The 14,621-nt window shown below is 40.9% G+C and overlaps 1 protein-coding gene across 3 annotated transcripts in view; it reads right to left on the bottom strand.

Annotated features, from left to right (window-relative positions):
- ITPR1 (inositol 1,4,5-trisphosphate receptor type 1) overlaps window positions 1-14,621 on the bottom strand; it is a 252,648-nt gene that overhangs the window by 151,840 nt on the left and 86,187 nt on the right. For 2 of the 3 annotated variants that reach the window (XM_034777903.1, XM_034777904.1), the window contains exons 8-13: window positions 12,916-12,999; window positions 12,675-12,821; window positions 10,904-10,999; window positions 4,474-4,628; window positions 1,579-1,678; window positions 915-1,075 (exon numbers count right to left, since the gene is read on the bottom strand). In XM_034777903.1, coding sequence (XP_034633794.1) covers window positions 915-1,075; window positions 1,579-1,678; window positions 4,474-4,628; window positions 10,904-10,999; window positions 12,675-12,821; window positions 12,916-12,999 — 743 coding nt within the window. Of the gene's footprint in view, window positions 1-914; window positions 1,076-1,578; window positions 1,679-4,473; window positions 4,629-9,204; window positions 9,250-10,903; window positions 11,000-12,674; window positions 12,822-12,915; window positions 13,000-14,621 lie in introns of all 3 variants that reach the window. The other variant, XM_034777902.1, reaches the window with a different exon arrangement.

Below are 14,621 nucleotides of genomic sequence, written 5' to 3'. Positions count from 1 at the left end.
TTTCAGCAGTACTACCATCTAGTCAGTTATTCCCTATTTTGTAGGTGTACATTTGATTTTTCTTCCCTGAGCGAAGTACTTTGCACTAGGCTATTGAATTTCATCTTGTTGAATTCAGACCAATTCTCCAATTTGTCAAGGGCATTTTGAATGCTAAGCCTGTTTCCAAAAGTTCTTGCAACCCCTCCCAGTTTGGTGTCACCTGCAAATGTTATAATGAAAATAGTGAAAGGCATCGGACCCAGGACTGATCCCTGGGGGACCCTACTAGACACACCCTCCCAGTTTGACAGTTTTCAGGGTATGATGAACAGCCATGGATGGGGTCCACTGCTTTCTAAATGCAGGGGTTTTGGTCCATGTGATCTATATTGTGCCTTGATTCACTGGTGATGCTCCCCACAAGTCTACGTTCATCCCCACTGTGATGGCATGCGGGGGAAGCAGAGTTCTCCAGTAAGTAATTAGTAGTAGATAACTCCTCTTCGAGTACGGTCTTTCAACCAGCTGTAAAGCCACCTTATAGTAATTTCATCTAGACCACATCTCCATAGTTTGCTTATGAGACTGCCATGTGGGGACTGTGTCAAAAGACTTAGATCACATCTACTGCTTCCCTCCGTCCACTAGGCCAATAACCCTGTCAAAGATTTGTTCCTGACAGATCCATGCTAGCTATTCCTTATAATTCCACCATCATCCATATGCTTACAACATGATTTTTAATAATTTGTTCCACTCTCTTTCCAGTTATTGAAGTTAGGCTGACTGGTCTGTATTTCCTGAGGTCCTCTTTGTTCTTTCAAATACAAGGGGAAGAAGAAACTAACTTCAGAATAGGGATTATCACAGATTTACATGAGTAAAGGCAGCAGCCCTATTACTACAAGAGGCTTGCTTCTTGAGTCCCCTACCTTCTTTCGTTCTGGGTGATCGTTCCCTTTTCCAACTTGCCAGCAATGGAACCCAACACCTTGCTTGCATCGTTGGCAAAGTCCAAGTCCCGAACTTCTGCAGGAGAAACTGGTACTATAGCAAAAGCTTCTTTGTCCTCTTTTACTGGAGAGGTACCAATCTAAAACCCAAGGTAATTTTAGTATCACACCAAGACACAAAGGGGCAAAGCAGCAGTAAAGTAACTCGGTAAAATTTGACATGAAGGAAACCACAGTCCTAACAACAGTTGAGATTAGAAACAGCAGTACAAGTTTTTTTGATAGAATATGAAGTTTAAGAACAAAACACTTCAATGCAAATCTAGAGTTCTCTAATTCTCAAGACTTTTGCAGTCACAAACCAGATGAGACTGCAAAAACATTGCCACAAACACCCAAAAGACATGCTGCTCCTGATGATTACATTATATAGAAAACTAAAAAGGCCAATTATTCAACTAATGTTAGTGCTTAATTTTTTCATTACAATACTCTGTACAGGTAGTCTTTGTTAATATTGCCCTGTTATTTGACTAACATAGCAGAACAATAAGCCTCAAGGACTCAGGATTTTTAATATTGCAAGTATTTTTAGGAAAACACAGGAGACAAAGGATGGATTTGTTAAAGTTAGAGGACTTACTTTAAGCATCACAGGTTTCTCTTCTTCTTTATCAATTGGGATATTGGTGCTATGAACCCAGGTGTTAGTACACAGATGTCTAAGCCGGACATAGGAGTTCCTACAACACAGTCAATAATTGTAACAATGAGACAGTTTCCAAGACATGTAATTGACCAGTTACCCTAGGTGTGTACAACTTTCAAGTTGTTGGCAGGAAAGACTAGGGTGACCAGATGATAACTTCAAAATATCGGGACTGCCACAGGGGGGAGCGCCTTTTCAATTGTTATCCTCACCGCGTCCGGGTCGTCGTCGGCACTCCAGCGGCGAGTCCTTCAGTCACTAACAGTCTTCGGTGGTGGGTAATAAATCTTGCTGCCAAAGAAAGAAGTACCCGCCGCCGAAGACCGTCAGCGACTGAAGGGCCTGCCGCTGAAATACCGCCAAAGACACGGATGTGCCGGGTGAGTGTAACAACTGAAAAGGTGCTCCCCCTGCCTCTCACTGCCGCCTACGCAAAAAAAAAAAAAAAAAAAAAAAAAAGGGGGCCGCCACGCCCGAAACAAAATATCGGGACAAATGGCATCCTGACCGTACTTCAGTCGGGATGCGGGACAAATTGCTCAATATCGGGACAGTCCCAATTTTATTGAGACATCTGGTCACCCTAGGAAAGACCAATAGGAGGCACATTATTTTCTGCTAGAAATAGGGTGTCCCATAACTAGAATAAAGCTTTTCAAAGTAGCAACACAGATTAAAACTCTTCAGTTTTTTCTATATTGTGAACTCAACTCCAAAGTGCATCTATATCTTAACACACTGCAGCTCAACTTCTAACAATTCCTGTGCATAAATGGGAAAGGAAAAGCTACCCAAAAGCAGTACTTATTCTTTGAAAACCATTTGACTACTTACCATGCACAATCTATAACCTGCTCAAGTGTCACAGAAAGTAAATGAGCAAAGTCTTTGTTACAATAAGAAATTGTTCCCATTAAAAAAAAAAAAAAAAAAAAAAAAAGTAGCCACACAGCGTACACTTACCTCACACACACGCACACATGCACTCTCTATGCCCAATATATTTATTTAATAGTATGAGCAGCAGAGACTAGAGGACAGTCAGCAGTTCTTTTACCTCAGAAGACATTGGTTTAAATTTTTGTTCGGTCAAAAGTTTCCATAAATTTGGTGGCCTCAACCTAATCCACAGCTCAGATCAAAAACCACAACCAGGGGCATCATGCCAATCTACTGACAGACTAAGAACTAGAACAGCAGGGCAAACCAGGAAGAATTAAGCTAGCCTAGCATTGATTTGTGTGTGTAGGAAGCATGCACAGCACCCATGTAATCACAACTACACATGAACAGTTTTTTGTTCCCTTTGTTTTGGAGCTGGAATTTCAGCTTAGCCACAAAATGTTACTTAAAACTCACGCTCTGTTAAGGTGGCTCACTTTTAGTGACTAACACTAATATTCTGCGATAATTTGCAGTAAAACAAACAAGTTCAAGTTTCCTCACACAAACTTGAAATGTATGCCTTGAGACGGTGTAAAAACTGTTGATGTGACTCTACCTTTAGGCATAAAACTTCTAGAGTATGTCTACACTGCAGCTCGGCGGTGTGATTCCCAGAACGGGTAGGCAGAATTGTGAGAGTGCCTCTTGAGCTAGCACGCTAATACCAGCAGTTTGGACATTGTGACACAGGCAGCAGCGTGGGCTAGCCACCCGAGCTCAGACACAGGGGGATCAGGTTTGGACTCAGGTGGCTAGCCCAAGCCACTGCCCACAATGTCCACACTGCTATTTTTAGCATGCTAACTCAAGAGGAGCTAGCGTGCGTCTGCCTGCCTGTGCTGGGAACCACACCTCCCAGCTGCAGTGTAGACATACTCTAGAAGTTTTATGCCTAAAGGTAGAGTCACATCAACAGTTTTTACACCGTCTCAAGAAACTTCCTAGTCACAGAGACAATGAAGCCTTATTATAGAAAAAAGTTGACACTGTTCAAGTTTTTAAGTTCTACATGTCTGTGACAACTGATGACCATCATGGAATAATTTTATCCCTAGTGTTGGCTTCAGAAAGGCTTTACTCCTATTGGTTTCCTCTAGATCTCTGCTTCGCATTTACCACACAAAGTACAATGCAAGAGAGTGGCTACAAAGGAAGTATTAGCCATCACATAACTGCACCTATACAACTGCTGAAAGCCATACAAGACACTCACTGAAAGGAACTCCATTTAGTTTACTAAATAGGACATGTGGAGTCCATTGTTCTCCAGATCAGAATCAATCAGTTTAGACAAAATGCAAATTATTTTTTTAAAAAGCAAATTACTTGGTCTTTGGAGCACGCAATGTGTCTTAACTAAGTTTGTAATGCATGTAGTGAATAAATAGCGCCATTAAAATGTTCGATTAGTAGAAAAAATAACACTGTTGAGTATGAGGAGCAATATGCAGAATTCACACACATAACCCTTTAGCAATATAGATAGAATGTGAACATGAATTCAGCAGACTTGAGTTCTATCCCTGGCTCTGGCACTGGCCAGCTGCAGGACCTTGGGTAAATCGCTTCCACTCTGTGCCTCAGTTTCCCCCGCTGTAATGTGGGGATAATGATATTGCCATCTCCTTTGTAAACTGCTTGGAGATGTACTGATGAAGTGCTATTTAACTGCTAGGTATTATTACTATTAATACCTTTAATTAACTTCAAAGAGAAACAAACAGTGAAAAAATTTTCTGTATTCTTAAAAATAAATGTTAGAGTGTCTATCTTTCAACAGCTAGTGGTTCTAGTAGCGACAACATCCAAGGAGAATATTCAGCTCAAACTGGGTACTGTTGTAAGCCTGTAAGAAGCGAGAACCTGTTGCATTTAACATCATACCTCGGGACAAGGCTATCTCCCCCTCGCAAAGTGGTGGGGTCCAGCTCAAAGATAGAGGAGATATCGTTTCCTTCAGGTACGGACACCAAAGAGTAAGCCATCTTCTCCTGAGCATTATGCAACCCTCTTCTGGATGCATCCTGGTCAGGATCTGTCTACAGAAAGAATCCAATCACATGAAGTCAGAAATGCTATCCCAAGAACAGTCAGCCCAGCGTGAAAAGCCAAGCATTATATCAATGCGTTTCATAATTTGTGCACACAAATATCAACCTCTCCAAGTGCTGGTCCTGGCAGAAGCTCCAGCTGTGCTTTAGGACAGAAATAAAACTGACAATTAACGGCTTTTGCCAAACACATTTCTTCACTTTGTCTGCTGTTGGTAACTTTTGAACATCTCTGTGTTATAATGTAATAATTCCTAAGTTATCCTGTGTCTATGTCTTTTTACATTAAGTGCCAGAAAATACACTCAAATTGCCAAAACATTCATCTCACAGTGCACTGAAAACCCATATTAGCTTCAGACTCTGCTGCAGATGATCCATGTCTCACAAGAGCCTTACCCTAGAGACTGCTGCTGAAGGGCTCCAGAAGTCTACTTGATAACTATAACTTTAAATTAATATTTTGTAAGCAGCAAAAATAACAGCTGGCAATTCTATTTCGCAGTCACGTTGTCAATATCAACAGTATCTAATAGATTCCAACAGCAGAAACAGAATTATACTTGTCAGTCACTGAAAAAAAAAAAAAATGAAAGGTAACCAAGAAGTTAGCTACCTGGTAGTTTTCACCTCAGTTCATGGCATTTATACTTGCACATTCAAATGTGTCCAATGCACAACAAAAACAAGCATCTGCTAGCACAATATTAAGTGTTGACCAGGTTCATACTTCCATTAATGAATTCAGCTTTATGAGTGCATTGAGACATGAAATCACCAACATTTGTTAAATGAACAAGAACTTGGATGACTACAGTATAAAGTAGAAAGCGACAAAGAGTCCTGTGTCACCTTATAGACTAACAGAAGTATTGGAGCATAAGCTTTGGTGGCTGAATACCCACTTCGTCAGACGCATGTGGTGGAAATTTCCAGAGGCAGGTATAAATATGCAGGCAAGAATCAGTCTAGAGATAACGAGGTTAGTTCAATCAGGGAGGATGAGGCCTTCTTCTAGCAGTTGAGGTGTGAACACCAAGGGAGGAGAAACTGCTTTTGTAGTTGGCTAGCTGTTCACAGTCTTTGTTTAATCCTGAGCTGATGGTGTCAAATTTGCAAATGAACTGAACTTCAGCAGTTTCTCTTTAGAGTCTGGTCCTGAAGATTTTTGCTGCAGGATGGCTACCTTTAAATCTGCTATTGTGAGTCCAGGGAGGCTGAAGTGTTCTTCTACAGGTTTTTGTATATTGCCATTCCTAATATCCGACTTGCGTTCATTTATCCTTTTACGTAGAGATTGTCCAGTTTGGCCGATATACATAGCAGAGGGGCATTGCTGACACATGATGGCATTGGTGGATGTGCAAGTGAATGAACCGGTGATGTTGTGGCTGATCTGGTTAGGTCCTGTGATGGTGTCGCTGGTGTAAATATGTGGGCAGAGTTGGCATCGAGGTTTGTTGCATGGATTGGTTCCTGAGTTACTATGGTGTGGTGTGTGGTTGCTGGTGAAAATATGCTTAAGGTTGGCAGGTTGTCTGTGGACGAGAACTGGCCTAAAGTAGAAGTAGAAACAAGGAGTCCTTGTGGCACCTTAGAGACTAAGAAATTTATTTGGGCATAAACTTTTGTGGGCTAAAACCCACTTCATCAGATGCATCCGATGAAGTGGGTTTTAGCCCACGAAAGCTTATGCCCAAATAAATTTGTTAGTCTCTAAGGTGCCACAAGGACTCCTCGTTGTTTTTGCTGATACAGACTAACACGGTTACCACTCTGAAAAGTATAAAGTAGCAAAGTCAGAGAAACTGAAGCTCAAGGGGTGGGAGGGGGAGAGGGAGAATGAAGAAAAGCTTTCAGAAGAAAAGCTGTGGTTCGCTCTTCCTTTAAGATCTTTCTTGGGAACACCAGCAGGAATCTCCAATCAACAAGGTACAGATGTTAGAACGTGAGGCCAAGACTTTCAAAACACAGAGACAAGCTGAGTAATCAACAACTCCTATGAACTTCAGTGGGAAATATTGGGATCTCAGTACCGGTGAACATCAGGCCACTTAGTAAGGGACCTCAACAGTGAGTTAGGAGCTTAAACTTAAAACAATCCATTTTTGAAAATCTGAGCTTGAGGAGTTGAAAGAGCTAGGATTGTATGAAAGCTATAGAATGCTTACAGTGTTCTATATGTACTTCAGGATATTCTGTGATTATTAGTAGCACGTGGACTTGGCTGCAAAGTGGAGATATTTACAGTTTTGATTTGTCATTCAGTAATAGGACGGTAAATATATGGACTAGACATGCAAATTGGTGATTCACATTTTAAAAAAATATGCAGCTATATATTCAGTCTGTTTGGAAACTATCAGTTGAGACTCCATCTACTCTACACTTGTGCTGAATTCTCAAAACCTTCATTTGTCTTCACCAAATCTCTTACTGATCTCCAAACATGGCAGATGCTGAAAATTCATACAATTCAATATTTCTGGCACCTGAGGCAATATACTAGACAATTCTAGAGATTATGGCAAAGCTACAAACCAGCGTGCAGCAAACAATAGGCAATAGAAAGTGAGAGATCTTAGGCCTGGTCTATACTACCCGCCTGAATCGGCGGGTAGAAATCGACCTCTCGGGGATCGATTTATCGCGTCCCGTTGGGACGCGACAATCGATCCCCGAATCGGCGCTCTAACTCCACCAGCGGAGGTGGTAGTAAGCGCCGCCGACAAAAAGCGGCAGAAGTCGATTTTGCCGCCGTCCTCACAACGGGGTAAGTCGGCTGTAATACGTCGAATTCAGCTACGCTATTCACGTAGCTGAATTTGCGTATCTTAAATCGACTCCCCGCTGTAGTGTAGATGTACCCTCAGATAAGATTATTACATCCATGCAGAACTAAAGTTTCACCTACAAAAGCATAATTGCAAAATTCACACAATGGATCCCTTGTAATGTTGAAGGGTGTAGTTTGGGACATATTATTCATGCTCATTCAAATCAAACCTCTGCACTGATCATTAATTGAGGGATAAGGAAAGAAATCCAGGGCAGATACTGTGCAGAAAAACTTGCCATCTTGAGAATGATTTAGGCTTGAATAAAGTTACTGTACCCAAATAAGGTTAGGTTGTGAACACCATCTCTAAATTAAAGGAGTTTAAACTATATTTGTATGTTAGAAAGAGATTATATGATCTTGTCATTTGTTTATGGTCAATTTTCGCCATCTGGTGGTGAAGAGGTATAAGCAGAAAACCAGAAACCACTTATCAGATTTTACTCCAAGACTCCAACACCTGAGCTCATTTTGGAGTGAGGGACCTGTGTGTAACAACAGTGGTAAAAATGAAAGTCTTTTCTGATTTCCAAAGAGGTACTAGAAACCATTAGTGTTTACCTGGAAAGTTAAGATACAAGTTGGTTTTCACTATCCAGAATATGTACTAAACAGTGTTGCCAGGAGGTCAGCATTTGCTACAAAGCAGTACAGGAAAATGAGTTATAACAGAAAATAACTGGAGTAACTTTTGGGTATCTGGTGGCAAATGTTGGCTTTTTAATGGCTACCACTTTAGATGACTTTCATATATAGACAAGGTGACAGGCCAACTAATATTCCTACAAAGAAAATTTGAGCTTTTCTCACTTCCATGCATTGAGATACATTCTTCTCTTCTCCTAGGATACAAGCTTTTCTTCCTTGTTTCTAAATAAAGCTATCTTCCTTTATGCCAGACATTGATCAGGAAATAGAGGTTATGGCATCATAAGCCTACAGTCTCATCCAAATGAAAAATACAATCCACAATGGAAAGGGCTGTTTTAGTTATATCTGCTGTCACCAATAAAATTTTGATTTGCAAATACAATGGCCGTACAGTATGCCTGCTTCCCTAGTCACATCAATAGGAGGCTTCTGGTAATTCATACTCTATAAAGTAAATCAAGCAGGATCTTGAGTAAGTGTGATGTAACTCCACAACATTTATTGGAAAGGACATCACACTCGCTTTTACTGGTAATTCAAAACAATGACATCAAAATTGCCCACTGGTTGGGCACAGTTCTTGTTTTGTAGCCTCATTATTTATCATGGTTTTCCTATGATAATTTAACACATGAGAAATTGTTCCTTAGAGAACTTTCATTCGTGAAATAAACCACTTCATTTGGCCCCTGGGATAAAGACAGCATTCAGTATATTGCTATCAGAGCTCATCTTGAGAAACTTGCTCTTCAGACTTGAAGAAAGAAAATTTATCGAAGAGGTGAAGAGTTCAGCCTTCTGAGAAATGGTTCAGATGCTATTCTGATAGGAGCTACTTAAGAATCAAGATACCTAGAAGTGCACAGCTCTTCAACATCCTCTAAAGCCTACTACACCAATCTTCAGTATTCAGTCTCAGGATAGAGCACTGCATGCAATACCTTCCATGCTTAATTTCGACTTTCTTTAGTAGCAGAAATGCCTTGTATCATCTGTTCACTTGCCAATCAAATACCAGGGCTTGAGTCAACCCTTCCTAATTAGGGGCAAAACTGTACTCTTGCCTATACTTACTGAGGATTGACACTCCTGGCCATCTTCCTCATAGTCAGGGTTTACCTGATGAAACACAATCACAGGCAAGTCAACAGTTTAGTTTTCCACGCCCCCCGGTATAAAATTCCTCAGGGAGATCTAGCTTATCCTGTAGCAGATGCACCTTTTTCTACAGAAGTACACAACGTTGGGGTCTTCAGTCTACCAGACAAAAGTACAACAAGATCCAATGGCTGGAAGTTGAAGGTAGACAAATTCAGACTGCAGATAAGGCAGACATTTTTAACAGTGAAGGTAATTAACCACTGGACCAATTTATTAAAGATTACGGTGGACTGTCCAATCACTGGCAATTTTTTTAACCAAGTTTGGATGTTTTTCTAGGAATGATTTTTGGGAAGTTCTGTAGCCTGTGCTTTACAGGAGATCAGACTAGATTACCACAGTGGTCCCTTCAGGCCTCGGAGTCCATAAACACATATACAATGCAATCAACTTTTAAAAAACAAAAACAGACAGACAAAAACAAACCAGGTAGTTGTGCAGCCAGGAACAGAATTAAGCAATCAGCAAACTTGCAAAAGAGACTCAACTAGGATATAACTAAAGCTAGGAAGGAAGGAAATTTTGTGAAAATTGTGTCAAGCTTTTAAATTTTGAAATCACAATTAAATTTCAAAACATTTCAACCAGCTTTAGAAGTCACTACAAGTTGGGAAAAATCTTGATCATGTCATCATTTGAAATGTTCCTTTAATAAAAATTATTTTTGCCATAATATGCACAAATTCACCAATTTCTCCTATTGTACCTTTGCATGAGTGAGTCTCCATGTTTTCACAGCTGATTAACCAGCCCATGATTTGCTAAGCAACCTCTATAATCCGCTAGTCCTGTTGATCCATTTTGTACTTGGCAAAATGCTACTAAGTGTTTTGGAATCTGCTTACTAGAAAAGCATAAAGCAGGATTATTTCAATTGAACTCTTGCATTCACCATGATGGGCTATATTGCCGTTCTTCACTCCAACCTCCCTTGCATATCCCCAGCATCTTATTTTGACAAATATGCTTGTCTTCATTTACACATGTGTTTCAAGAAACACAGAGTCAAGCTAGTTTCAGTGAGTATTCACAGGTATTAACAGTTCACCTTCCAAAATATTTGGATAGGTAAATGTTCATGACAATTCCTAGAAGGCTTCTTTAACTGTTAACTTCTCTTTTATGAACAATTCTACGTTCTGTTTGGAAATCAAAAAATCCAGACGATCCAAAAATGGGTTTAATTTATTCCCCCAAAAACGTAGCAACAGGTGCTCCAGCCATTCACAGTACAATTCACTCTCCCACTAATGAGCTCATCTTGATTTTAATGGTTTACATAAAATTGTGTCATTTATTGTCTATTCTTTTTAACAAAAAGAAGTCACCACCTATCTCCAACAAAAAGGCTAGGGACACAGGCATTCTTGTAGTGCAATGTTTTTTCCAAGCATCTTTCAAGAAAATATCTTGTTTCATGGGTCTGGCACTTTGATACTACCTACTCTTGCATAATTTCATCCTTAATAATACTAATCCTACATAGCAATCGTTCACTAATCTGTTTTCAATCCTCAGTTAGTAGTCAACCACAGTTTTTTGGGAAGGGATAAAGGAAGACAGCATCAGAGGAGAAGAGGCAGAGTTTATGGGTCCTCCCCATAGTACTTACCTCTGCTGCTAAGTAGTGTCCAGTAGCAAGATGTTTGAACCGGAAAAGGCTATTCCAATATCCTGCACCACCTCGACAAGGGTCATGTTGCACCACCTGGAGAGAGAGAGAGAGGGGCCATATTCTGAATTTCAGTGGTTTGCCCCTCAGGTTAGTACTATTGTATTTCACTTTCAGTCATGTAAGAACACAAGAACGGCCATACTGGGTCAGACCAAAGGTTCATCTAGCCTAGTATCCTGTCTTCCAACAGTGGCCAATGCCAGGTGCCCCAGAGGGAATTAACAGAACAGGTAATCATCAAGTGATCCATCTCTTGTTGCCCATTCCCAGCTTCTGGCTAACAGATTATAGGGACACCATCACACATTGGCAGAATGTGACAGAGCTCAGAAAAAAAAAAAAACCATTTACCAGTCAGGTATGGTGATCACCACCAACGATGCATCCCAAATGGGCATGTCCAACACAGCCAGTAGTGCACACCTGGATTTTTAAAGTTCTACTTTCATGGCTATCTACAAGTCGCTGGATTTGTTGGCTAACAAACCGACTATGGTTTTGTGCTCTATGTTGAGCCTCCCGAGAATGAAGACAAAGGGCTAATGGGATATATTGGCAGAAAGGTAGTACAAGGAGGGTTTTTGGAAGCTTGTATTGGGCTGAACCAGAAGGATTGAACAAACTTACTAAAAGTTAGGCAAGATTCTCTTGTAGTCACTTTAGTCTCAAGAAGAAAAAAAAAAAAAAAAAAAAAAAAACAGTAGAATTGTCTCAAACTTAACAGTGTTTTCCCAAAGAAGGGAGTTTTCTAGAGATCCGTATTAATGCTCACGCCCCTCCCAAGAAAAAGTATGGAACTAGGACTCTAGACAGGTTCCCAGCTGGAGCACAGCTGAAAGAATCTTTGAATTAAGTGACTGCACTGCTGGGAAAAATAACTGTCCTCCACTCAGAGGGACTTGTAGTGTTCACACAGGCATTTAAAAGTTACATTTTAAAACAAAAAAATTATCGTAAGCATATGTATCTATTTCCGGAACCTAAGCATCTCAAAGTTTTGTTTGTTTAATAGGTGAAATGTTGGCCAAGACATTGAAGTCATCCTTCTTTCTCTCTTTTCTTAAAATTAAGATGCTAATAAGATGGTTTGATTCCACAGAGACAGAGACTAACAAACGGGTTTAATCTCCCATCAGAGGAGGTTATGTGTACCTATAGAATTCCACACTGGACATGGATGTGTTCAGCACATACAGCAAGACAGTAGAAATAATTAGTACTTTGTTAGAATAGGAATGGTTGGTGAGCCTCTGTTTGTCAGAGGGTGGAGATGGATGGCAGGAGAGAGATCACTTCATCATTACCTGTTAGGTTCACTCCCTCTGAGGCACCTGGCATTGGCCACTGTCGGTAGACAGGATACTGGGCTGGATGGACCTTTGGTCTGACCCAATATGGCCATTCTTATGTTCTTATGAGTAAATAAGGCGTTTATTGACGCCTCTCATTCTTTTTTTCTACATTGCCAGGAACTGGTAGTTGGAAAGCACCTTACTGCAGTGTTAAAAATTCAAAACCATGTTTTTATATTGTAAAAAATATCCAGACATGCTAGTAAACAATGGCATTTTTTGGTCTTGAAACTTCAAAACCCGGAAAGAAGTCTTACTTAAAAAAAATATATATATCTTGTAGAGCAAGGTTTTAAACAAAAGCACCAATTGTTACAATAAAACCACTTGTACAGCCTCAGAGATGCTGTCCTTACCTCGACTTCCCACAGTGCTTTTGAACTAGTTGCAGAAGTGGCCGACTGTCTCCCCGTAGTTCTCAGGAAGACATGCTGCTTCTTTCTATGCTCATCGCAAGTCAGAAACTTCTCCTGCTCCGCATGAAACAACCGTACCACATCTCCCTGTCAAAGCCAAGACAGAATGATCAACACGAACTAGATAATACAGACATCATACTATTAAAAAGCCAGCAGCAAGAGGAGTTTCCAAACTTACCCCTTTTAAAATATCATCTTTGTTATCGCTCCATTTCATGAAAAGGACTATTTTCCAGCTCGTGTTGCAGTTCACAGAGTTGACCTAGAACAAAGACTAGTATCACTGGTCACACTAGAAGTATGATAAAACACTGCAAAGTGCTGCCCTTTTCTTTACAGTGGAAAGAGAATCTGAACAGTATACTGCAATCCCTGTTTATTACTGTATGAAATAAAACAACAATCCAGAAAGACTGTGGCCTGCAATCAACCCTGCGGTAAATCATAGTAACTATAGTTAACATTAGTACCTAACTTGTTACGTGGATACCTTATCTGGCTATGTCATGAATAGAGCTGGGTGACACTTTTCAGAAAAATAATTTATTCTCCAAAAAAGGCAGTCTTGATTGACCCAAAACTATTCATGAATCTGACACCTAATTAACCAAATAATTTTGACCAAGGGAAAAAAACAAAACAAAACAAACAGGCTAGAATCACAGAAACAAAAGAAGTGGATGTGGTTCCCCCTTTGTAAACCTTTAGCCCACTGTCTAGGACACTTCCCTGGGATGTAGGAGACCTAGGTTCAAATCCTCACTCTGGAGCAGAGAATTGAACCTTAATCTCTCCTTTCCCAGTTGAGTGGCTTTAACGACCAGACTATAGGCCAGTGGTCCCCAAACTTATCCTCTCCCATTCACCTCCACCTTACCAGTAGTAAAATGTGGCTGTGCCCCTCCCTCCCCACCCCCCCAAGCTGGAAGCCAAGACCAGGGGGACGTAGGCTGAGGGCAGGAGCCCAAGCCTGGAGCAGGGCTGCAGCCAGGGCAGGGGCTGGGGGCAGAGTGAGGCTGGGGGCTGCTCCAGGCTCCTTTGCACCTTGGGGGGGGAGGGGGTGCCCCACAGTTTGGAGACCACTGCTATAGGCAATCTGCCCCCTTGAACTGTTCCATTCTATGTAAGTAGTAGTTATTTATTTGAGCAACGACTTGAATTAGGGTCTCCCACATCCCAGGCAAGTGCCCTAACCATTCTCACTCTCTCTCTCTGACACAATGACTAGTGAACCAGCTTCAACAGGAGAGATTGAGAGAGACCTGACCTGACCCAGAATACCCTGGCTTGGTGGTTTGGGCACTCCTGGGATGGGGAAGACCCAGGTTTGAATCTCTTCTCTGAACAGGGATTTGAAGCCAGGTTTCTGCTCTCAACATTCTTTCAGATTGATTAAACAGGGTCGTTTCGCCAAAAACATTTCAGAATTTTCAGACTTAGTTTGACCAAAAACTATTTTGTTTTTAATTTTTCAGAAGTGCAACGAAACTGACAACAAACATAAACAAACCAGTTAGTTATTCACCTAGCTCCAGTCATGAGGATGGCAGATTTTGCAGACAAAGTACATTTCACTTATCTCTGTTCTTACAGCCAAGCAGTTGGGCAGAACAGGCAACGCTCATGTCTTTGTTCCAGATAGCCTGTTATTTACCTAACAGACCTGCTCTTACCAATCCCCACCCAGCTGTTTGCCCACTAGGAAGGAAGTGAGAAACCTGTCTCCAGAGCTAGTAGTATTGCTACTTCACTAACAGGATGGGACAGCAATGCAGTATATGCTCTCCATCATGGTAATTGGCAATTCCATAACATGCGTGCTCCTTAATTTAGCCGAGAACGCCAAAAGCCCCTTCTAACTCTATTTACACCAAATTTCTGTGT

Source organism: Trachemys scripta, chromosome 7 (genome assembly GCF_013100865.1).
Source record: "Trachemys scripta elegans isolate TJP31775 chromosome 7, CAS_Tse_1.0, whole genome shotgun sequence".
Classification (NCBI taxonomy): Eukaryota; Metazoa; Chordata; order Testudines; family Emydidae; genus Trachemys; species Trachemys scripta.
This window is presented reverse-complemented; position numbering and strand designations above follow the sequence as displayed.